Source organism: Zingiber officinale, chromosome 11B (assembly GCF_018446385.1).
Source record: "Zingiber officinale cultivar Zhangliang chromosome 11B, Zo_v1.1, whole genome shotgun sequence".
In the NCBI taxonomy this organism is placed as follows: domain Eukaryota; kingdom Viridiplantae; phylum Streptophyta; class Magnoliopsida; order Zingiberales; family Zingiberaceae; genus Zingiber; species Zingiber officinale.
The window spans coordinates 12,468,067-12,493,020 of NC_056007.1; the positions used below are offsets into that span (position 1 = coordinate 12,468,067).

Consider the following 24,954-nt stretch of genomic DNA (forward strand, 5'->3'; position numbering starts at 1 on the left):
TTGGGTGTCTTTTTCTTGCAAGTAGAGGCAATTCCTTTCTATTAGATTTCTTTTTCATCTTTTTCTTTAGTTTTCATCTTCTTCTTCCTTCTTTGATTGATGGTTGACTTGAGCATCGGAGGAGTCATGCCGGCAAGCAAGCCCAAGCTCTAATCCATGTTACATCTCAAGGTGCTTGGATCTCGCCAGGTGAGAGATCAATCTCACGAGTCGGTTAGCAGTCATTAGCAGTCTAGCTTTCTGGAGAGGAGGATCCCGAGCTAAAGGAAAAAGAGGCCACTAAGTATGTTGGAAAATCATAGATCATCCATAATATGGCAACATGCAATATAAAATTAGTTTTTCTTGCAACATCATAAATCTCTGAGTCTACATTCCATAATTCATTCATCTCAACAATTAGATATTTTAAGAAAATATTTATATTCTCTTTTAGATTTGTTGGACTTGGAATAAATACAATAAGGAATATGAATTTATTTTTCATACACATTCATGGCAGTAAGTTGTACTATGTTAATATAATTGATCAAGATAAATATTACTGTCCTGACTGACCAAATGACTGAAATTTATATGTAGAAAATTTCAATCTCACATTACATGGTTCCATTGCAAACGAGAAAAATATTGTATCAAGATGTTTCCATGCATGAGAGTCACAATGATGACACATTATATCTTCTTCATTCACATGTTCATGATGTCAACTCATGTAGCATACTGTTGCAGCAGATACATACAAGCGTTGAAGTCTAACAGTTATGGGAAGTAATACATATCTTTTCATGCAATTTTTTTTCTTCTTTTTCCCTAATATGCAACTACCATACTTATAATGAAGGTGAGTGCAGATTCTGCATTCAATCAGTTCATTTTTTTTATTCCAAAATATCATGCAGTTATTAATATAATAATCAATTTTCTCTATAGGCAAACCTAAACCCCTCACCAATTTCATTGCATTGTAGAAATTATCAGTCATTAGGTAATCAGCAGGAATCAACTCTAACATCAATTGATAAATGTCATCATAATATCATTCTGAGAAATGATATTCAGCTTTGATGTTCAATAGCATTGCAGTATATGATAGTTGGAAATGACCAAATGGAATGTAGTCTCACACTTCTCTTTCACAAGCTTTTAATATGTCATATAATTGCTAAACTTCAGGTGTTGGTATTTCATCTATATTGAAATAATCAACTACATTCATTGCATCATAGATCATTGATTGCATTGCATGGTCATTATATGTTGTTTCCCCTAGAGTAGTTGTGTTAGATGAAAAAGCAACCAAAGTTCCAATTGGTTCTTAAAAATAAGGCTCTCTGTGATAGTACCAGTTGAAGTAATTTGGAACAAATCTTTTTTCATAAAGATGTACTTTCATAATATCCTGATCATAGAAAGCTTTATTTCTATATTTGGAATGATTACACAGACAACGTAACTTGACATCATTCATACATTCTGTATGACTCTTAGCAAAGTTCACAAACTCTTCAACTGCAGCAAAATATTCATTTCGGATAAATCTATTTTCTAATATGTTGTGCATCAAACTGTATTCATATACATTACATCTTAATGAGTATAAAATTGTTGGGGCACCCGGAGCTAAGGGGTGAATAACTCGCTCGCTTTGTTGATGATGATCTTTTGTAGCAGAAATACTCGAAGCAAACTCCTCAATGTTAACACAAAAGATTTACTTGGTATACACCTTAAGATAAGGTGACTAATCCAAGGATCTATGCCAAGCACACTCTTCACTATGAATACACCCCTTCTCAGAATAATCCGGAGGTGGAGAAATCCTGTATAACTCAAGAATAAGAATACAACTCTAAACAAGAAGTAAATATAAAAATATAAATAAAAAACCTTCTTGCTTGATCTCTTGTTGCTTGAAGATGTCTCTTGTAAGCTTGGAAATGCAGCAACAATTCAACCCTAAGCTTTCAAGAACTGACTATGAAGAATCGTAAGCTCGATGAGTTGTTGTGGAGAAGAGATGCGGCATTTGAACTAGCCAACAACTTTATCTCTACGTTTTTAGGATTCCCAATCGATTGGACTTGCTCTCAATTGATTGTCACATCAGATCCAATCAATCCCAGCCGTCCAAAGCTCACAACATGCACAATGATCATAACCCAATTGACTAACTGATCGATTGGGAAGCTAGATCAATCGGCTGATCGATCCAGAAGTCTTTCGTGCTCTCGCAAAAGATCCCAAAATTGATTGACCAATCAATTCTAGTTGTCTCACATCATCGTGAGAAAACTAGCCCCAATCAATCAACTAATCGATTGGAGTAGCCTAATTGATTGACTGATCAATTGGGGAGTACACTGTGCTCTCACAATTTTCTCTCAATTGATCAACTAATCGATTGAGCTGCTTATGTCAAAAACATGACCTAATAAATCAACTGATCGATTGGGCTACCTTTGCTGACAACACTCTTCTAATCGATCCCTGGTTCAATCGATCACCTGATCGATTGACCAACTCTAACTTGCTTAACTCAAGTCTAGGTTTCCTAATCCCAACATCCGGTCAACCGTAACCTATTAGAACTCCTTCATGCTTAGCATCTCGTCAACCTTGACCTATCGGGACTTCGTCATCAAGTGTCTGACCGATTCTTTGACCCACTTGGACTTTTCTCCCCATATTAAGTGTCCGATCCTCTATGACACACTTGGACTTCCAAACACCAGTATCCAATCAACTTTGATCCACTTGGATTTCCACATGTCTGGCTTCACTCACCAGAACTTCTTCATTGCCTAGCTTCACTCACTTGAAATTTTCACCTGGCTTTACTCACCAGGATTTCCATCTGCCTAACTTCACTCACTAGGGCTTTCACCTAACTTTACTTACTATGATTACCATCTACCTAGTTTCACTCACTAGGGCTTTCACCTAACTTCACTCACAATTTTCCAACTGTCTGGCTTCACTCACCAGGACTTTTTACCACCTAGCTTCATTCACTTGGATTTTCATCTGTCTAACTTCACTCACTAGGGTTTTCACCTAGCTTCACTCATTAAGGCTTTCACCTAGCTTCACTTACTAGAATTTTTCAACTGTTTATCTTCACTTACCAGGACTTTCCAACTTCCTTGATTCACTCACTAGGGCTTTCACTAGGCTTCACTCACCAAGACTTTTCATCACCTAGCATCACTCAATAGGATTTTCCTACTACCCAGCTTCACTCACCGTGACTTCTCATCACCTAGCTTCACTCACTAGGATTTTTTCACTGCATGACTTCACTCACCGGAACTTCCATACCAAGTGTCTGGTCAACACTAACCCACTTGGATTTTCATCTTCTGTCAACCTTTTCGTTGGACTTGCCCTTGCCTAACTTCCAATTAGAACTTTTCTAGTCAAGTATTCAGTCAACCTTGACCTACTTAACTTATGGTCAAACTTTGAACATCAATCTTCATATGGATAATTGCACTTGCAATCTCTATATATTGTCAAGCATCAAAACTCAAACATCAAAACTCAAGCTTGTGCCAATTCAAGCTTAGTCAACCTAGTCAACCTTGACCCAGAGAGAATTGTACCGATAAAAATTTTCAACATTACCACACAAGTACAATAAATTTATAACCTAATTTAGTAACATAAAATTAACTTTTTACCTAATCTATTGTACAACATTGGTAACAAGTTTTGACCTAACATAACTATTCAACAACTACAACATATTGCAATCTAAGAATTGGTGCATCAGAAGGAAATTCATACATAGAAGCTATCATGGTCTATAATATCAAAATATTTTAAATCAAAATTTAGATTTTTTTAATCAAGACCTAGATATCTATGGTCGAGGTCGCGACAACCACGCAACCATCCCCACGGGCGGTCAGGTCCAAGATGACTGAGAGCAACCTAGCTATGATTGCAAGCAAGCTGGTCACAATTGTGCAAGCTCACAACCAAGGGGTCGCGAGAAGTCGGTCATGACTAACCAAGCTCACATCGAAGGAGCTGCAAGCAAGCCAACGGAGCTAGAGAGGAGCCAGAGAGAAAAGAGGCTTACCGGAGTGGAAGAGGAGCTGGACAGAAGATGCACCAAAGAGAAGTCATGCTGAAGAATTTACAGCCAAGATCGAAATAACATAAGGAGAATGAAGGGGGTCAGATTGGGGATATTAGGGAAAATTCACCGACTGAATCTTAATTCTATCGATCTTTTACCGATTGAATTTGGATTCAGTTAGCGAATATAATTCACCGACTGAATCTTAATTCAGTCGGTAAATATAAATTCACTAACTAAATTAGGATTCAGTCAATATTTCATCAATAGATTTCTAATTCAATCATTAAAATCTTATTAAATTATGACGAAATTAAAATTCATCGCTAATTATGTAGTTATTTGAAAACATTCTTCAAGTACAATATTATTACAGCTACTAAAAGACTAATACAATAGTAGCTAATTAGTGGCATTATAATAATATTATGGTGAATTTCAGAATATTGTAATGATTTTGATAAATTTAAATATTTTTTTATCCAATTGTTAAAGATTGTTTGATATAAAAATACTTTATATCTATAGAGTTATAAGACGAACCATTTCGGAGTGGACAAGCCTACCAGCTTGGTTGGGTTAGGGAATCCCTAACCCAACCTAATATGGAATGCCAACTAAGCAGACTAGCCAACCAAAAAATATATTAAAAATATTAAAAACTATAATTTTTAAGTTTAGATTACAATTAAGTGGACCAAAAATTATATTAAAAATATTAAAAATTATAATTTTTAAGTTTAGATTACAATTAAGTGAGTCAGCACACGAGCTCATACAATTTTGTACTTTAATTTTAAATTTTAATTTTTTTTTCAACCCATGGGTCGATCTAAGCTGCCATGGGTCAACTTACTTGGATCCGTAATCTGCACAAGCTAATCGGTTAGGCTTAGGTTGAAATGTGCTAATAAAATTTCAACCAAATCATTTAAATTGTTCAACCAGACTAACCAATCCAACGACTGTAGTACTAACTGTAGAGAAAACCAGAATCGACGAAACTTCCGTCACTCCAAGAATATCGAAGTGACTTACCGTGAAGAAGCTCTTGATATGAAGAAATTTTAAGAGATAAAAAACTGGACGATGGAATAATAAAAACCCTCTTACATTAAAATTCAGAAAAGAAGGAGCCTATAAATAGGCTTTACAAACTATCGCTAGATCCTATAAAATAGGATCGCGTAAGACCAGATCCTATAAATTAGGATCACAAAGATAAATTCTAATCACCTAAAGACTCGGACAAGATTATCCTAATTAAAGACTCGGACAATGATTAACCTTTCAAATTATAAAATAAAATATTTAAATCATAACTAAAAAATTACGAACCAAAAAAATAAAACATCACTTTATAATTCAACACTCCCCCTTAAAGTGATGTTCTCAGAACTAATCCGAGCTTTGATCGCAGATCTTCAAATGCACCCTTTGGAAGTGTTTTTGTAAAAATGTCAGCAATGTTGTCTTCACTCTTAACTGCGACCATATCAATAATTCCGTCGAGCACTTTCTCACGAATGAAATGATGCTCAAGTTCAATATGTTTTGTCCTCGCGTGGAAGACAGGATTAGACGTAAGTTTGATTGCACTCAGATTATCTCCATGAATAGGAATGGGTTTATCAATGGGTACGTGCAGATCTTCAAAGAGTCTACGAAGCCACATACACTCTTGAGCAGCCTGAGCAGATGCTTTGTACTCTGCTTCAGTCGTGGATAGAGATACTGAACTTTGCTTTTTGCTACACCATGATATACTTGTTGCTCCTCGCAGAAATACAAAACCAGAAGTTGATCTCCGATCATCCAAGTCTCCACCAAAATCAGCATCTGCAAATCCTTGTAAAGAAAACTCTACACCCTTCTCATAGAGTAGACCCAAGTTAAGAGTAGAATTAACATATTTTAAGATCTTCTTAGCCTCTTCGAAGTGTGGCTTCCTTGGCTCTTGCATGTATCGACTGACCATACCAACAGAGAAGGCAATATCCGGCCTTGTTATTGTCAAATAAATAAGACTTCCCACAAGTGTACGAAAGGGACGAGGGTCCGACAAACATGTTCCTTCGTCACGACGAAGTCTTGTATTTACATCAAGTGGTGTAGATCGCTTCTTTCCATCAATCAAACCAAATTTCTCAATGAGTCGTTTAGCATAACTGAACTGAGACACATAAATTCCTTTATCCAGATTTTCAATTTGCAACCCAAGAAAATTACTAAGCTCCCCAAGTTTCTTCATATCAAATTGCAATGAAAGTTCTTCCTGAAGACGAGTGACCTCTGCATAATTGCTGCCTGTTAGAATTATGTCGTCCACATACAACAGAACGATCACCATGAGTCCTTGATGTTTCTTGATAAAGAGACTTGAATCTGCTTCAGAAGTTGCGTAGCCACAGAATCTTAAATATTCTGCAATTTTTCCGTACCACGCACGTGGAGCTTGCTTTAATCCGTAGAGGGCCTTCTTTAATTTACACACAAAATCCGGATGGTACTCGGACACAAATCCAAGCGGTTGATCCATATAAATATGTCTATCAAGCTCTCCATATACGAAGGCATTTTTGACGTCCAACTGCCACAATTTCCAATCCAGGCTAGCCGCTAGTGCTAGAACAGTACGTACCGAAGTCATTTTTGCCACGGGACTAAATGTTTCTTCATAATCTTCCCCGTACTTTTGAGAGAAACCTCGAGCTACTAGCCTTGATTTGAATCGGTCTATGCTCCCATCAGCCTTCCTCTTTATTCGAAAGACCCATTTGCACGAAACTGGTTGCACTTCAGGGGGTTTAGGAACCAAGTCCCATGTCTGATTTTTCTGCAAGGCATCCATTTCTTCTTTCATAGCAGCTTCCCATTCTTTTACTCCTTTAGCATCATCATAAGAGGAAGGTTCATCATCATCAATAGGATTAGCAAATAAGCAAGAAAAATTTGTAACAAAATTATCATCTCTATAACGAGATGGTCGCACAATATTTCGTCTCGGGCGTTGGTTGGTTATTTCCTCCTGAGAGCCATCATCTTGGTTTGGACACAAGCTCTCCTTTTCTCCTTGATTTTCTTTAGATATGTCTTCTGAGAAATGGGATAATGGCAAAGTTATCATATTATTTTCTTCCTTGTTGATATCTGCAGAATCATGGGAAGAAATCTCATCAAAGATAACATCGCGAGAAACAACACATTTATTAGTCGTAGGATCCATACACCGCCAGCCCTTTCTTTGTTCGTCATAACCGACGAAAATGCATTTGATTACTTTAGCATCCAACTTACTTCTTTGAGAATCAGACACATGAACGTAGCAGATTGAACCAAAGACTCGAAGATACTTCACGTTTGGTTTAGCATCAAAAAGCAATTCATAAGGTGCCTTATTATTGCTTGATCTGAGTGGCACCCGATTAATAACATAAGCTGCACATTTTATGCCTTCTGCCCATAATGCCTTGGATAAATTCTTCGCATGCAACCAACACTTGCAGGTCTCCACAAGGTGTCTAATTTTTCGCTCAGCCACGCCATTTTGTTGTGGTGTCTCCGGACAAGATAATTCTCTTTTAATGCCATTATTTCGACAAAATGAGAAAAATTCATTTGAACAGAATTCCCCTCCGTTATCTGTCCGTAAAATCTTGATTTTTCTACACAATTCTCCTTCCACAGTTTCCTTGAATTTTAGAAATTTTGAAAATATCTCTGATTTGTGTTTCACAAAATAAACCCATGTGAACCGCGTATAATCATCCACAAACAGCAACATATAGTGACATCCGGAATAAGAAGCAGTTAGAGTGGGACCCATCAAATCACTATGTATTCGTTCCAAAGGAGTTGTGCATCGTGAATTTGAACTTTTGAAAGGAAGTCTATGTGCCTTTCCAAACTGACAACCTTCACAAATTTTTTCATCCTCAACTTTTGATAGATCGGGCAAACCATCAACTAATTTTCTTTGAATCATAACCTTCAACTTAGTCATGTTTAAATGACCAAGTCTTGCATGCCACAAAGAGGAATTATCATTGCTACTCATCTTTTCAATGTATGAATTTGATGCAGATAGAACAAATAAATCATTCACACGCGTACCAGTATGAACAACGTCGGCTTTAATTTCTTTGACGTTCCGAAGAAACTTCACATCTCGCGGTCCAAAGAGCACGAAGTTTCCAGCATCCACCGCATTTGCAACAGAGAAAAGGTTCTTTTGTATCCCAGGCACGTGATATACACTGTTTAGTGTTATTGATTCTCCATGATTATTATCAATAACAACGGTGCCTTCTTTTTGAATTTTATAAATTGTATTATCAGCGGTGATAATACCCTTGCCGCTATCATGTAACTGAGAGCATGAAAAAGTTGATTCGTCTCCTGTGAGATGATGACCACAACCGGAATCTACAATCCATTCATTATTGGTTGGATGCTTTGTGTGAGAAGTTTCTTTTGCTACTAAGCATGTTCCTCGTTGAGTATCAACAATATCAGTAAGAAAGCAATTCTTCTAATCATCTTCTTTTTCAAGCTTTTTGTCCACATCGGCCAAATTTGCATAATTTTCTGACTTTAATTTAACTCGACAATTTTTTCTAATATGACCGAGTTTGCCGCACCTATAACATTTGAACGTCTTCTTAGGTGCATTTGAATGATCTGGAGTACTTTCTTCTATCTTACCCTTTCCTTTATAAAAATTGCCTTTTTTAACAAACAAGGCACTCTTTGGCTCCTCCTTAATACTCGTTGTAGCCATTTGCTTGGCCAATGATTCCTGCGACGAGAGAAGATTTTCAAGTTCTTCTAGTGATGGTTGTTGAGCCCATCCTTGAATTGAAGTGATAAACGGAGTATACTCAGGTTGAAGACCACGAATAATATATCGCTTCTTTCTTGCTTTCGAGATTCGTTCTTCAGGATTTATAAGAGAGATTTCTGAACATAAATTTTTTACTTTGAGAAAATATTCAGAAATAGAGATACCTTCTTGCTTCGTAACTGCCAACTCATTTTCGAGCATTTGCAACTGAGCCTCATTCTTTTTATTGAACAATCGATCGAGAGTTTGCCAAATTTCACGAGCAGACTCACATCCGATTATATGCTCAAATATTCCATGAGAAATGGATCTCTTCAAAACAAATTCTGCCTTAGCATTTTGTTGCTTCCATTTCTTAAACGCTTCTGCATTTTCGATGATATTTGCCGGAGCGACAACTCCATTAGTGGAAACGACATCCCACAAATCTTCACCGACTAGATACGACTCCATACACGTCTTCTAAATCCGGTAGTTGGACTGATTCAACAATTCCAAACCAAGTCCCGCTACACGACCAGTGCCTTCCATATCGAGAGAGCAATAACCTTCTTCACGAAAATAACCAAAGCTCTGATACCATGTAGAGAAAACCAGAATCGACGAAACTTCCGTCACTCCAAGAATATCGAAGTGACTTACCGTGAAGAAGCTCTTGATATGAAGAAATTTTAAGAGATAAAAAACTGGACGATGGAATAATAAAAACTCTCTTACATTAAAATTCAGAAAAGAAGGAGCCTATAAATAGGCTTTACAAACTATCGCTAGATCCTATAAAATAGGATCACGTAAGACCAGATCCTATAAATTAGGATCACAAAGATAAATTCTAATCACCTAAAGACTCGGACAAGATTATCCTAATTAAAGACTCGGACAATGATTAACCTTTCAAATTATAAAATAAAATATTTAAATCATAACTAAAAAATTACGAACCAAAAAAATAAAACATCACTTTATAATTCAACACTAACAACATTATAATTGATATAATTTTTGTCTTAAAATAATTAGGGCCACAACTGCTCCAACATAAGTCAAGATAACTTAACATTATAATCGTTTTGATTGTCAATCGTATTAATGTGATAGTTTAAACTTTACTATCAATACGACTAAAAAGGTTTAGACAGAAAAAATAAATGCAATTAAAAAAATGATATTTGAGTGGATAGTTCGTGTTCCTTATCAGACAGGGCAAAGACCTTCCACTTTGATACAAATTCTTTTGTAGAGAAAAGAGAGTACAAAACATTAAATTTTGTAGTCCCACTTTTCATGTTCCAAGCACATGGCTTCCCCTTTTCTCCCCTCCTCACATGGAATGGAATTGACTTAGAGATAAAAATGTGAACGGACCCTTAACACCTTGACGTGAGCATGCTAAACTATGATCTCGTTCCACTCTTTGATCGACACCATGAAGAAGTCAGAGGAAGACGAAGGGTATAATAGAGCATTGGAGTTTAACCAACTCTTTTGCCTTCCTCTTATGTCCTTGTCCCTCCATGAGAACACATGTATTTGTGCCGTGGTCCACTCTCCATTGTTTGCTTCTAACAATAAACACGCAAGTTGCTCTGCAGGTCGCATTACTTCTTTCTTGCTATGCTTGGGCAAAATCGAGTATCTTCCTCTTCTTAGCTAGGGTCGTAAATGAATTAAATATTGATGAGCAAATTTAGCATTGATTTGATAAATATTTTTTAATTTTGTTTAATATATATAAACTCAATAAAAAGTTATCAGCTCAAACAATCTATCTAATTGCGAGTTCAATGACATATAAGCAAATCAAGCTCAAACTCGTAAAAAGAAATTAAGTAAAGCTTAAAGAGTCGTTTCAACAACTTGATTCATTTTAACTTGACTTGACTTAGCTCACTTATCTTTTTAAATAAATTTGAACAATATAAAATTTAGTTGAGCTTGGCTCATTCACAATCTAATTCTCCTCAGTTTGGCTGGATTGAGTCTCATCAGATGACAACCAATGCCTTTTTCTGCTTCTCTACGTGACTGTGCAAGTTCCAGCCAAGCCTGGCTCGACATTTACAGTCTTCAAGGGATTTTGGAGCAGCGAGGTTCCAAGCATCAAATCAGTGCCCTCCATGAGTTCACCTCACATGCAGTGGCGTGCCGAGGGATCAATTCTTGTACACAAACTACATGAATTCAATGCTGGTGAGGAGAGATTTCGGTGCATGTGGGCTTTATCCTGCAAATCTTGTCTTGATGCCAGGGGAAAGGGAAAGGCCAGGGGATTGGATTTGGGTGGACCAGGAATTAAATTGAAGATCGCAAAAGGGGAGGTTTTGGGACAGGGTCATGTGCACCTCCCCTTCAATGGAGAGCTTGAAGCTATTGAGGAACTAACCATGTGGGGGTGGGGGTGCATTAAATAGTTTGTTAGATTGCTCTTGGTGGAAAGGATTGGAAGTAATGAATGAAATGAAACTGCAGAAATGATTTAGTTGAACATATTGAACCTTGCACAACAAGTGAATCTAACTCAGCTAACCTTCTTTTTTGGTTTGAGTTATCAGCTGAAATGGAGCTCCATTTAACTACTGCACCTGAAAAGAGAATGGTTGAATTGTCACGAGACATAGGGAAGTTTACAGTTTCCTACTTTCAGTTTACACTACAATACTGAATAGTTAAACACAAGAGCCCAGGTAAATTTATAAAAGTTGCATTTTTCAGAAACAAAGAAGGCAGCATCGATAAACCGTTATAACAATTCAAAACATGAAATTTGCGTACCAAGGCTGCAAGTGGAAAGAACACATCAGTAGAGAGTGTCTTCTTTAGTAAGTTTATAACTGATAATTCTCAAATGGTTTCTGCTTGTGCTCAAAAGTCAACTTCTCTAGGTTAGTCAATCTGACAATGCATCTGGGAAGTACCTCAATGCCAACTTCAGAAAGTTCAAGTTGACACAAATTAGCAAGGTTTTCAATGCCACTGGGCAACTCTTGAAGATCCAAATTACCATTCAGATTTAGCACTTTCAGATTAGAAAGCTGACAGAATGATGCAGGCAAAGCCTTGATTTTTGTCTCTGTGACTTCTAGATTACTAAGTTCTGAAAGATCTCCAATACTCTCAGGTAACTTGCAGAGCCTTTGGCAACCATTTAGCTCCAGATTTTGCAGGTTAGATAGCTGACCTATAGATTCAGGTAACTCTTGTATTTCTGTATCCGAGAGCTTAAGTTGATGCAGTTTAGTAAGATAGCCAATGCCATCAGGTAAACTGAAAAATTTTCTGCAGCCATCCATCTCAAGAACTTCCAGGTTCAACAATTGGCATACAGATGCAGGCAACTGTTCAATATTGATGCCAGAAACTACCAGATGGCTTAATCTTTTCAAGGCTCCAATACCACTCGGTAATTGAGAAAGATTTGTGCAACCATTCAACTTCAATATACGAAGTCTATACAAGTAACATAATGACTCTGGAAGAATAGAAATATTTGTATATGAAAGTGCAAGGTAATTCAAGTTGGAGAGGTTACCTATGTCATTGGGTAACTCTGAAAGATTGCTGTAAGCCAAATCTAAAGTGAGTAGGTTGAACAATAAACAGATGGACTCAGGTAGTTTTGTGATTTTTGTCTTACAAGCTGTAACATGTCTAAGGTTCACAAGGTTTCCTATGGAACTGGGTAACGCCATTAGGATTTTGCATTGGTCCAATTTTAGTGTTGACAGTTTGGATAGGCAATGTACAGATCTAGGCAACCTTTTGATAGATGTTCCAGAAAGCCTGAGATGGCAAAGATTGACAAGACTGCCAATGTTGTAGGGTAGATCCTTCAGATTTCTGCAATAATCAACTTTCAAGGATTGAAGGTTTCGCAATTGATAAACAGATTTCGGCAACTTTTCAATGTTTGCTTCAGAAAGTCCAAGATACCGTAGGTTAACAAGCTTGCCTATGTCACTTGGTAGTTCTATTAACTTTAAACATTTGTCCAAGGTCAGTGTCTGGAGGTTGTAAAGCTCGCACACGGCTGCAGGAAGGAGTTCAATAAATCTATCACAAATTCGAAGATATCGCAGGTGAATGAATCTTAGGCTTGATACCGAAGATGCATTAAGTTTATCCAATGCTTTCTCCTGAATTGTTTCAGCTATTGAAGAATCTCCATGACATGTCAACTCCAAGGCCCGAATGCCTTGCACGGACTCGATCAACGTCATAGTTAAAATATCATTAGGTAGGAAACCACCTAAACTTTTATATAATAACTGCAATGTCAAGTTTGCATTAGAAGACTGGAGTTCATTTGTCCCCTTGCTACTTGTCACGTATAATTGACGAATTTTACCTGAGTCCTTATACATCTTCCCATATGGCAAGGAAGAGCATTCTCCATTTGACATATACCTCGACACATCGTATAGCAAGTTATGGATTGTGAATGTCCCATCCCATGATCTGTCAAAAATTGTTAGCATCTGCAACTCATGGAAGTAATTACAACCAACGGTTTCCAGACTTTGACCATACTCATGCTGAATGTAACCTTGTGCCATCCACAATCTGACTAACTCATATTTATCAAACTTATATCCTCTAGGAAAAAGAGAACAGTAGAGGAAACACGGTTTCAAGTAAGTGGGCAATAGATAGTAGCTCAACTGAAGAGCTGGAGAAATGTCAGTTTCAGTTTCTTGTAATTCCCACAATTCACTATCCAAAACATCTAACCATATCTGTTTATCCATTTGATAGCCAAGAACACTTCCAAGAGTTTTCACAGCTATAGGCAATCCCCTACACTCTTGAACAATACGTTTTCCGATTTCAATGAGCTTAGGTGGGTGACTGGAATCTTCACGAAATGCACAGTGCTGGAATAAATCCCATGACAGATCTAGAGGCAAGCAACCCAATGGATAAGATTCGATTCCTCTTAATTTGCTAGCTTCTAGCTCAGTCCGGGAAGTAATTATAAACTTGGCCATTCTGACACCAGCTAAGGGAGCTTGCAAGTATTCCCACAGTCTCGGATTCAGGTCCTGAAGATCATCCAGCACGAGCAAAAGCTTTTTTCCCTTTAGTTCTTCCTTCATAACACTTTGAAGATGAACCGGTAGTTTACCATCACATGACTTTCCCGTTATAGAGACAAAAAATGCTTTTGAAAAGCTTACAGCATCAGATTCCTCAGTGAAGTGAAGCCAGACTCTTGAGTTGAAGTATTTGCATATGAGGGGATCGTTGTATACTTCCTTAGCTAGGGTTGTTTTTCCAACACCTGCCTCGCCGACTATCGAAATAGCAGAGAACTTATTTCTACTGCGTTCATCCTCAAATAGAGAAAATCTGGAATTTGTACTGAATAGCCAACTAATGATAAACTCCTTGTCCCTGTTCCTCCCATAGATTTGTTTAGTTACATCAAAAGCATTGTAATGCTTCCTTCCACGGATGGTATCCGCCGGAAAGTAGTTCAAATCTTTGGTTGATTTCTGACTCGATGACTCTGCAAGAAGAAACTCTCTTACCCTTTGCAACTTCTCAGAATCTTGATTCTCTTGCGAAACTAGCAGCAGGTGGCTTGCGAATTTCTGGGACTTCTGGAGTTGTGCGAGGAGATTGTGTTTCACCCATGCAATCCTGACAACAATATTGAATGGACCCTTGATTGGAGAAGCGTCTACCTCATTCCGTATCGTAGACGGCCCTACCACCTCCCTAAATCCCGGGGAATGCCTTGCCCCTCCGTCAAGTCCCGAGGAAGGGTCTGTTGTTATACAGGAAATTACCTCCTCCTCCTTCTTCCAGGATGAGATTATCTTATCTGTAAAGATTGGATCAGTCTTTAATTCAATTTTTGTATTAGTGGGGATCAATCATCCCCTACTTATTAATAGATAAGGGTTCTCTTACCAATCTTTTTATGTTGATCCAACAACTGATCCAATAACGAAGAATGAGGACCAAAGAATCCGATCCTCCTCCTCCCGTCAAGTTCCGGGGAAAAATCTGGAGAAGGGTCTATTGTAAAAAATTCTGGAGAAGGATCTATGGTAGACCTTGCCCCTCCACCAAGTCCCGAGGAAAATTCTGGAGAAGGGTCTATTGTAGACCTTGCCCCTCCACCAAATCCCGAGGAAAAGTCTGTTATACCCGAATGATGACTTGTCCCTACATCAAGTCCCGAAGAATGACTTGCTCCTACGCTAAGTTCCGGAGAAGGATGTATTGAAGACCTTGCCCCTCCTCCAAGTCCCGGGCAAGAGTCTATTATACACGACTTTGCCGCTCCGTCGAGTCCCGGGGAATGCATTGCCCCTCCATCAAGTCCCCGCAAAGGATCTGAAGATACGTAACCTGACGGCTGCTCGATTTTATTAAGAAATTCCGCTTCGCGTTGGAACATCTTGTATTGATAATCATCCACCAAATCTTCAACCTCGATGACCAAATCTTGGAGCTCCTTCAGCCACAGTTTGATATCATCTTCCCTGATCTGGCGCCCCGAATCATACAGCAGCCCTTTGATATTCTTCAAAATCACTTTAATACCTTCTAATTTATATCGCTGTACCTCGGGCATAGATCTCGCTGCAAGATCTGATAATGATACTCTTATCATCTCTGCAGCAAGCGGCCGGAACAGGTTGCCGATCTTGGTGGCGAAGCGAGAGACAGAGTCGTTCGCCATTGGTAAATAACTAACTAATCCTATTTTCAGGAGAACAATGATATTAGTAGAGCTGTGTTAACTACAGAATCTAATCCACAGGGGAAGACTTGACGAGTCAACGAACACGATATTTTGAGCTCATTTTTAAAATGCCCCTCAAATATTCAGGAGTTTTCTTAAAATACATTTTAAAATTTTCTTAGATTTATTTATTATAAAAAATAAATATATTTTGAATCATTTTTAAAATGCCGCTCAAATATTTTGAGTCATTTTTAAAATATCCCTCGAACATTTAGTAGTTTTCTTAAAACACAGTTTAAAGTTTTCTTAATATTTATTATAAAAAAATATTAAATATAGTATTTATTATAAAGGTCCTTCATTATCTAATCCACAAGAGAAGACTAATCAACCAATTGGATATTTCGAGTCATTTTTAAAATGCCCCTCAAATATTTAGTAGCTTTCTTAAAATATATTTTAAAATTTTCTTAGTATCTATTATAAAAAAAAAGATTAAATATAATATTTATTTTAAAGGATAGTATTTATTCCACAAGAGAAGACTAGCCGATGAACTAGATATTTTGAGTCATATTAAAATGCCCAATAAATATTTTGAGTTATTTTTAAAATGTCCCCCAACATTAAGTAGCTTTCTTAAAATTATCTTTTTTGCTTTATTAAAACACATTTTAAATTTTTCTTAGTATATATTATTAAAAAAATAGGATAAAAATTAAAAGGTCGCTCTAAATTAATAGAAACACCATATTATCATTTTTATTTTAAAAAAAGTCAAATAATCACTCCTCTTACGAGTTTATCTTGAAAATACTCTTAAATTCATATCGTAGAAGCTATCGGTTACCTTCTATATCATGTTTTTAATTTTTTAAATATTTATTATAAAAAAATTAAGTATAGTAGTATTACTGGATAAGACTAGCCAACGATATAAATATTTTGACTCATTTATAAAAAATGTCCCTCAAATATTTTGAGTCATTTTTAAAATACCCCTCAAACATTTAATAGCTTTCTTAAAACTCATTTAAATTTTTGTATTATTTATTATAAAAAAAATTAAATATAGTATTTATTATAAAGGTCATTATCTAATCCACAAAACAAGACTAGCCAACGAGTTGGATATTTTGAGACATTTTTAAAATGCCCCTCAAATATTTTGAGTTATTTTTAAAATACTCTCAAACATTTAGTAGCTTTCTTAAACCACATTTTAAATTTTCTTAATATTTATTATAAAAAATATTAGATATAGTATTTAATTTAAAGGGCAGTATCTAATCCACTAGCAAATCAACAAACTAGATATTTTGAGACAATTTTAAAATGTCCCTAAAATATTTTGAGTCATTTTTAAAAGTCCCTCAAACATTTAGTAGCTTTCTTAAAACACAATTAAAAATTTCTTAGTATTTATTATAAAAAAGAACAGGAGAAGACTACCAAGTCAACGAACTAGATATTTTGAATCATTTTTAAAATGCACCTCAAATCTTTTGCGTCATTGTTAAGGTACATTTTAAATTTTATTAGTGTTTATTATAAAAAGAGAAGAAAATAAAAAAGATCTTTATTCATATAAAATATTTCTTTTTTAAAAAAAATATCAAAATTGTGCCCAATTGATAATTTTTTAATAAAAAAATATTCTTTTTTGTTCTCGACCTTAAAATTAATTTGTACGAAAAAAATACCATTTTAAAATTGCTTTATCCAAAGTAACTTCAAGGTAGATGAAAATAAGGCTATAAACAAGTCAAGCCGAGCTGAGGTTTAGAGTGTTTAAATTTATTTGATAAGATAATCAAGCTGAGCCGAGCCGAGCTGAGCTTAAAATGAACTAAGCTTTTGAAATGAGTGTTCAAGCTTGGCTTGGTTTATTTTTTATGAGCTTGAGCTTGTTTTAAACTTGGCTTGAGCTTGATTCGTTTAGATGTTATCAAGCTCTCAATTCAAGTTTGGCTTGAAATTGGTTCGAGCTTGACTTGAGCTTGGTTGAGCTTGGTTCATTTAGATGTTATCAAGCTCTCAATTTAAGCATGCTTGATTGTTTGAAATTTTTAATTGTTTGATTGATTATTAAGATTGATAATTTAAATTTATTTATTTTATTTTTTATTTAGCATATTGAAAAGAGTTTTATTAATAAATATGGTTTGTGAACATTGTTCACGAACGTATTTATGAACATTGTTCATGAACGTTGTTCACAAACGTTAACGAGCTGAACACATATGTGTTCAAGTTTATTTATTTAGTTTAACGAGCTGTTCAAGCTTGTTTGTTTAATTAATCTTATATATAGTGAATGAACATAAACAAGCTATTACCAAATTGAATATCAAATTTGTTCATGAACGCTTGATTTATTTACAACCCTAGATGAAAAGAATGTTTTTTATTTTATTTCAAAATACTTTTTTAAAAAAAAATAAAAAAATAAAAAAATATATTTAATTTATTTATAAAAAACATTTAGGATTCTTATCTAAAATGGATATGTTATGTGAACCGTTGAACCAAATTAAAATACTAACAAATATTTTATATATTTTAGACTGGTATAAAAAATTAAAATGATTTTTATTTTAAAAAATTAAGTAAAGTTTTAATCAAATCTAGTTGGACCTTTTTCTTGATCGGATTAAAACTTTACTTAATTTTTTAAAATAAAAATCATTTTAATTTTTGTATATCAGTCTAAAATATATAAAATATTTGTTAGTATTTTAATTTGGTTGAACGGTTTACATAACATATCCATTTTAGATAAGAATCCTAAATGTTTTTAATAAATAAATTAAATATTTTTTTTGAATTAAAAAAATGTATTTTGACATAAAATAGTAAAGCATTCTTTTCATCTACCTTGAAGTTGCTTCGGATAAAGCAATTTTAAAATAGTGTTTTTTCGTACAAATTAATTTTAAGGTCGAGAACGAAAAGAGTATTTTTTTATTAAAAAATTATCAATTGGGCACAATTTTGATATTTTTTAAAAAAAGAAATATTTTATACTAATAAAGGATCTTTTTTATTTTCATCTCTTTTTATAATAAACACTAATAAAATTTAAGATGTACCTTAAAAATGACTCAAAAGATTTGAGGTGCATTTTAAAAATGATTCAAAATATCTAGTTCGTTGACTTGGTAGACCTCTCCTGTGGATTAGATAATGTCCTTTAAAATAAATATTACATTTAATCCTTTTTATAATAAATACTAAGAAAATTTTTAATTGTGTTTTAAAAATGGCTCAAAATATTTTAGAGACATTTTAAAATTGACTCAAAATATATAGTTTGTTGATTTGCTAGAGGAAAGATACTGTCCTTTAAAATAAATACTATATCTAATATTTTTTTATAATAAATATTAAGAAAATTTAAAATGTGGTTTAAGAAAGCTTCTAAATGTTTGAGAGTATTTTAAAAATAACTCAAAATATTTGAGGGGCATTTTAAAAATGTCTCAAAATATCCAACTAGTTGGCTAGTCATCTTTTGTGGATTAGATAATGACCTTTATAATAAATACTATATTTAATATTTTTTTAGAATAAATAATACAAAAATTTAAATGAGTTTTAAGAAAGCTATTAAATGTTCGAGGGGCATTTTAAAAACGACTCAAAATATTTGAGGGATATTTTTTATAAATGAGTTAAAATATCCATATCGTTAGCTAGTCTTATTCAGTAATAAATACTATACTTAATTTTTTATAATAAATATTTAAAAAATTAAAAACATGGTATAGAAGGTAACCGATAGCTTCTACCATATGAATTTAAGAGTATTTTCAAGATAAACTCGTAAGAGGAGTGATTATTTGATTTTTTTTTAAATAAAAATGATAATATGGTGTTTCCATTAATTTAGAGCGGCCTTTTAATTTTTATCCTATTTTTTAAATAATATATACTAAGAAAAATTTAAAATTTGTTTTAATAAAACAAAAAAGGTAATTTTAAGAAAGCTACTTAATGTTGGGGGATATTTTAAAAATAACTCAAAATATTTATTGGGCATTTTAAATATGACTCAAAATATCTAGTTCATTGACCGGCTAGTCTTTTCTTGTGGAATAAATACTATCATTTAAAATAAATATTATATTTAATCTTTTTTTATAATAGATACTAAGAAAACTTTAAAATATATTTTAAGAAAGCTACTAAATATTTGAGGGGCATTTTAAAAATGACTCGAAATATCCAATTGGTTGATTAGTCTTCTCCTGTGGATTAGATAATGAAGGACCTTTGTAATAAATACTATATTTAATTTTTTTTATAATAAATATTAAGAAAACTTTAAATGTGTTTTAAGAAAACTAGTAAATGTTCGACGGATATTTTAAAAATGACTCAAAATATTTGAGCGGCATTTTAAAAATGATTCAAAATATATTTATTTTTTATAATAAAATAAATCTAAGAAAATTTTAGAATGTATTTTAAGAAAGCTGCTGAATATTTGAGGGGCATTTTAAAAATGACCTCAAAATATCGTGTTCGTCGACTCGTCAAGTCTTCCCCTGTGGATTAGATTCTGTAGTTAACACAGCTCTACTAATATCATTGTTCTCCTGAAAATAGAATTAGTTAGTTATTTACCAATGAAGAACGACTCTTTCTCTCGCTTCGCCTCCAAGATCGACGACCTGTTCCGGCAGCTTGCTGCAGAGATGATCGAATTATCACGACGACCTTGGCGTGAGGTATCGCAGGAAGAATTAAAAGATATTAAAGCGACTCTGAAGAATATCAAAGGGCTGCTGTATGATTCGGGCCGCCAGATCAAGGAAGATGCTATCAAACTGCGGCTGAAGGAGCTCCAAGATTTGGTCGTCGAAGTTGAAGATTTTGTGGACGATTATCAATACAAGATGTTCCTACCCCAAGCGGAATTTCATAATAAAATCAAGCAGCTGTTAAGTTACCTATATTCAGATCCTTCGCCGGGACTTGATGGAGGGACAATGCATTTCCCGGGACTCGACGGAGCGGCAAAGTCGTGTATAACAGACTCTTCCCCGGGACTTGGCGGAGGGGCAAGGTCTCCAATAAATCCTTCTCCGGAACTTAGCGTAGAAGCAAGTCATTCTTCGGGACATGACAATCTTGTTGTCAGGATTGCAGGGGCGAAACACAATCTCCTCGCACAACTCCAGAAGTCCCAGAAATTCGCAAGCCACCTGCTGCTAGTTTCGCAAGAGAATCAAGATTCTGAGAAGTTGCAAAGGGTAACAGAGTTTCTTCTTGCAGAGTCATCGAGTCAGAAATCAACCAAAGATTTGAACTACTTTCCGGAGGATACCATCCGTGGAAGGAAGCATTACAATGCTTTTGATGTAACTAAACAAATCTATGGGAGGAACAGTGACCGGGAGCATATCATTAGCTGGCTACTACTCGGTACGAATTCCAGATTTTCTTTATTTGAGGATGAACGCAGTAGAAATAAGTTCTCTGCTATTTCGATAGTCGGCGAAGCAGGTGTTGGAAAAACAGTACTAGCTAAGGAAGTATACAACGATCCCCTCGTATGCAAATACTTCAACTCAAGAGTCTGGCTTCACTTCACTGAGGAATCTGATGCTGTAAGCTTATCAAAAGCATTTTTTGTCTCTATAACTGGAAAATCATGTGATGGTAAAGAACCACTTCATCTTCAAAGTGTTATGAAGGAAACGCTTAAAGGAAAAAAGCTTTTGCTCGTGCTGGATGATCTTCAGGACCTGAATCCGAGACTGTGGGAATACTTGCAAGCTCCCTTAGCTGGTGTCAGAATGGCTAAGTTTATAATTACTTCCCGGACTGAGCTAGAAGCTAGCAAATTAAGTGGAATCGAATCTTATCCATTGGGTTGCTTGCCTCTAGATCTGTCATGGGATTTATTCCAGCACTGTGCATTTCGTGAAGATCATTCCAGTCACCCACCTAGACTCGTTCGAATTGGAAAATATATTGTACAAAAGTGCAGGGGATTGCCTATAGCTGTGAAAACTCTTGGAAGCCTTCTTGGTTATCAAATGAATAGACGGATATGGATAGATGTTTTGGAGAGTGAATTGTGGAAACTACAAGAAACTGAAAATGACATTTCTCCAGCTCTTCAGTTGAGCTACTATCTATTGCCCACTTATTTGAAACCGTGTTTCCTCTACTGTTCTCTGTTTCCTAGGGGATATAAGTTTGACAAATACGAGTTAGTCAGATTGTGGATGGCACAAGGTTACATTCAGCATGAGGATGAGGACTATCAAAGTCTGGAAACTGTTGGTTGTAATTACTTCCATGAGTTGCAGATGTTAACAATTTTTGACAGATCATGGGATGGGACATTCACAATCCATGACTTGCTATATGATGTATCGAAGTATATGTCAAATGGAGAATGCTCTTCCTTGCCAAATGTGAAGATGTATAAGGACTCAGGTAAAATCTGTCAATTATACGTGACAAGTAGCAAGGGGACAAATGAACTCCAGTCTTCTAATGCAATCTTGACATTGCAGTTATTATATAGAAGTTTAGGTGGTTTCCTACCTAATGATATTTTAACTATGGCATTGATCGAGTCCGTGCAAGGCATTCGGGCCTTGGAGTTGACATGTCATGGAGATTCTTCGATAGCTGTAACAATTCAGGAGAAATCATTGGATAAACTTAATGCATCTTCGGTATCAAGCCTAAGATTCATTCACCTGCGATATCTTCGAATTTGTGATAGATTTATTGAACTCCTTCCTGCAGCTGTGTGTCAGCTTTACAACCTCCAGACACTGACCTTGGACAAATGTTTAAAGTTAAGAGAACTAGACACTGACCTTGGACAAATGTTTAAAGTTAAGAGAACTACCAAGTGACATAGGCAAGCTTGTTAACCTACGCTATCTTGAACTTTCTGAAGCAAACATTGAAATGCTGCCGGAATCTATTTGTCTGTTGAGAAACCTTCAATCCTTGATAGTTGATTATTGCAGAAATCTGAAGAAGCTACCCCACAACATTGGCAATCTTTTCAGCCTTTGCCATCTTGGGCTTTGTGGAACATCTATCAAAATGTTGCCTGAATCTGTTGATCGCTTATCCAAACTGCCAACACTAAAATTGGACCACTGCAAAATCCTAATGGAGTTGCCCAGTTCCATAGGAAAACTTGTGAACCTTCAACATGTAACTGTTTGTATGACAAAAATCACAAAACTACCTGAGTCCATCTGTTCGTTGTCCAACCTGCTCACTTTAGATTTGGCTTACAGCAATCTTTCAGAATTACCCAATGACATAGGTAACCTCTCCAACTTAAATTACCTTGCACTTTCATATACAAATATTTCTATTCTTCCAGAGCCATTATGTCAATTGACTAGCCTTCGTACATTGAAGTTGAATGGTTGCACAAATCTTTCTCAATTACCGAGTGGTATTGGAGCCTTGAAAAGATTAAGCCACCTGGTAGTTTCTGGCATAGATATCGAACAGTTGCCAGCGTCTGTATGCCAATTGTTTAGCCTAGAAGCTCTTGAGATGGATGGCTGCAGAAGGTTTTTCAGTTTACCTGATGACATTGGATATCTTACTGAACTGCGTCAACTTAAGCTCTCGGATACAGAAATACAAGAGTTACCTGAATCAATATGTCAGCTATCTAAGCTGCAAAATCTGGAGCTGAATGGTTGCCAAAGGCTCTCCAAGTTACCTGAGAGTATTGGGGATCTTTCAGAACTTAGTAATCTAGAAGTCACAGAGACAAAAATCAAGGCATTGCCCGTATCATTCTGTCGGCTTTCTAATCTGAAAGTGCTAAATCTGAATGGTAATTTGGATCTTCAAGAGTTGCCCGGTGGCATTGAAAACCTTGCTAATTTGTCTCAACTTGAACTTTCTGAAGTTGGCATTGAGGTACTTCCTAGATGCATTGGCAGATTGACTAACCTAGAGAAGTTGAGTTTTGAGCACAAGCAGAAACCATTTGAGAATTATCAGTTATAAGCTTACTAAAGAAGACACTCTCAACTGTTGTGTTCTTACCACTTGCAGTCTTGGTACGCAAATTTCATGTTTTGAATTATTATAACAGTTTGTCGATGCTGCTTTCTTTGTTTCTGAAAAATGCAACTCTTAGAAGTTTACCTGGGCTCTTGTGTTGACTATTCAGCATTGTAGTGTAAAAGCTGATGCTTCTTTAAATGGACTTATATAATAGAAAACGCTTGCATGATGCTTCTTTTTCTGGGGAGTTATTGCTTCATCTCTTTTTGCATTTACGAGAGTGGAATTAGTCTGCACGGTCCTGTCTGAAAAAAACATGAAAGTAGGAAACTGCAAACTTCCCTGTTTCTTGTGACAATTCAACCATTTTCTTTTCAGGTGCAGCAGTTAATGGAGCTCCAGTTCAAACTGAAAAGGAGGTTAACTGAGTTAGATTCACTTACAGCATATATAAGTGAAAATAATGCATAATGGACACCTTTACGTGTCCATTGTGTGCCCTTAATAAGGTTCATTTTGTAGTTTTGCTACACACGGTTGGCTGGGAAGTGAAAAATAACTGATAAAAACAGAATTCTGCAAATTACAATTCTGGTATGTTTGTTGCATATGTAATGTTTCGTTTTTCTCTAAATACAATGTCTTTCATCTTTTCTCCAATTGTTTCTAGTATTTACAAGCCTGTTTAGATCGGGTTTCTCAGTTACAATGTAATACAATATGATACACGTTTGCTAAACTTGATTATGTATTAAGGCGGAAAAATAAGATGTCCTATTTTTTGACCTAATCTCTAAATAACTCTAAATCAACTCAACCAACTTCTAAAATTCCTAAACTCATCTAGATTCAATAATTAACCAAAAACAAAGATTGATTTTGGTAAAAACACTAAAAATTCCAATATAACCCTCAAAAGTATAAAAAATATTGATATTAATCCTAAATTGAATGGAACCGGATTAAGAAAAAAAATTATTATTTTGATCGAGTTTAATGACACAAAAAAATTATTTTTTTAAAAAATTACATTATTAGACTCATGATTATCTCATAAATTGATCTATATTTTTTTTTTATTTTTTAAACTTTAAAAATTTAAAAATACAAAAAGAAGATTAATAAAAAATTAAATAATAAAATTAACAATGATCTCCTAGTTTTATTTCACTTTTACTTATTTTCTTGTAGTTAGATATTAAATAAAAACAAAAATATTAAAGATTTTTTTATTTTTTATCAACTTTTTTGTATTTTAATTTTTTTAGTAAAGGTCCAAATTTAAAAATAAAAATATGGAGAAATTTAAGAGAT

The 24,954-nt window shown here is 35.1% G+C and overlaps 2 protein-coding genes across 2 annotated transcripts; one reads left to right on the forward strand and one right to left on the reverse strand.

Annotated features, from left to right (window-relative positions):
- Positions 1-10,722: 10,722 nt before the first annotated feature.
- LOC122034263 (putative disease resistance protein RGA3) lies at positions 10,723-15,650 on the reverse strand. The gene is made up of 3 exons (XM_042593440.1): positions 14,844-15,650; positions 11,703-14,754; positions 10,723-11,512 (listed from the first exon to the last, which is right to left on the reverse strand). Exons 1-2 carry the CDS (start codon positions 15,619-15,621, stop codon positions 11,756-11,758), a joined length of 3,777 nt encoding a protein of 1,258 aa, XP_042449374.1. The 5' UTR covers positions 15,622-15,650; the 3' UTR covers positions 10,723-11,512; positions 11,703-11,755.
- A 4,608-nt stretch (positions 15,651-20,258) lies between these two features.
- Positions 20,259-24,300, forward strand: LOC122033786 (putative disease resistance protein RGA1). Its single transcript, XM_042592947.1, has 3 exons — positions 20,259-22,325; positions 22,492-23,693; positions 24,019-24,300. The coding sequence occupies exons 1-2, from the start codon at positions 20,259-20,261 to the stop codon at positions 23,638-23,640; spliced, it is 3,216 nt and encodes a 1,071-aa protein (XP_042448881.1). The 3' UTR covers positions 23,641-23,693; positions 24,019-24,300.
- The last annotated feature ends 654 nt before the right edge of the window (positions 24,301-24,954 follow it).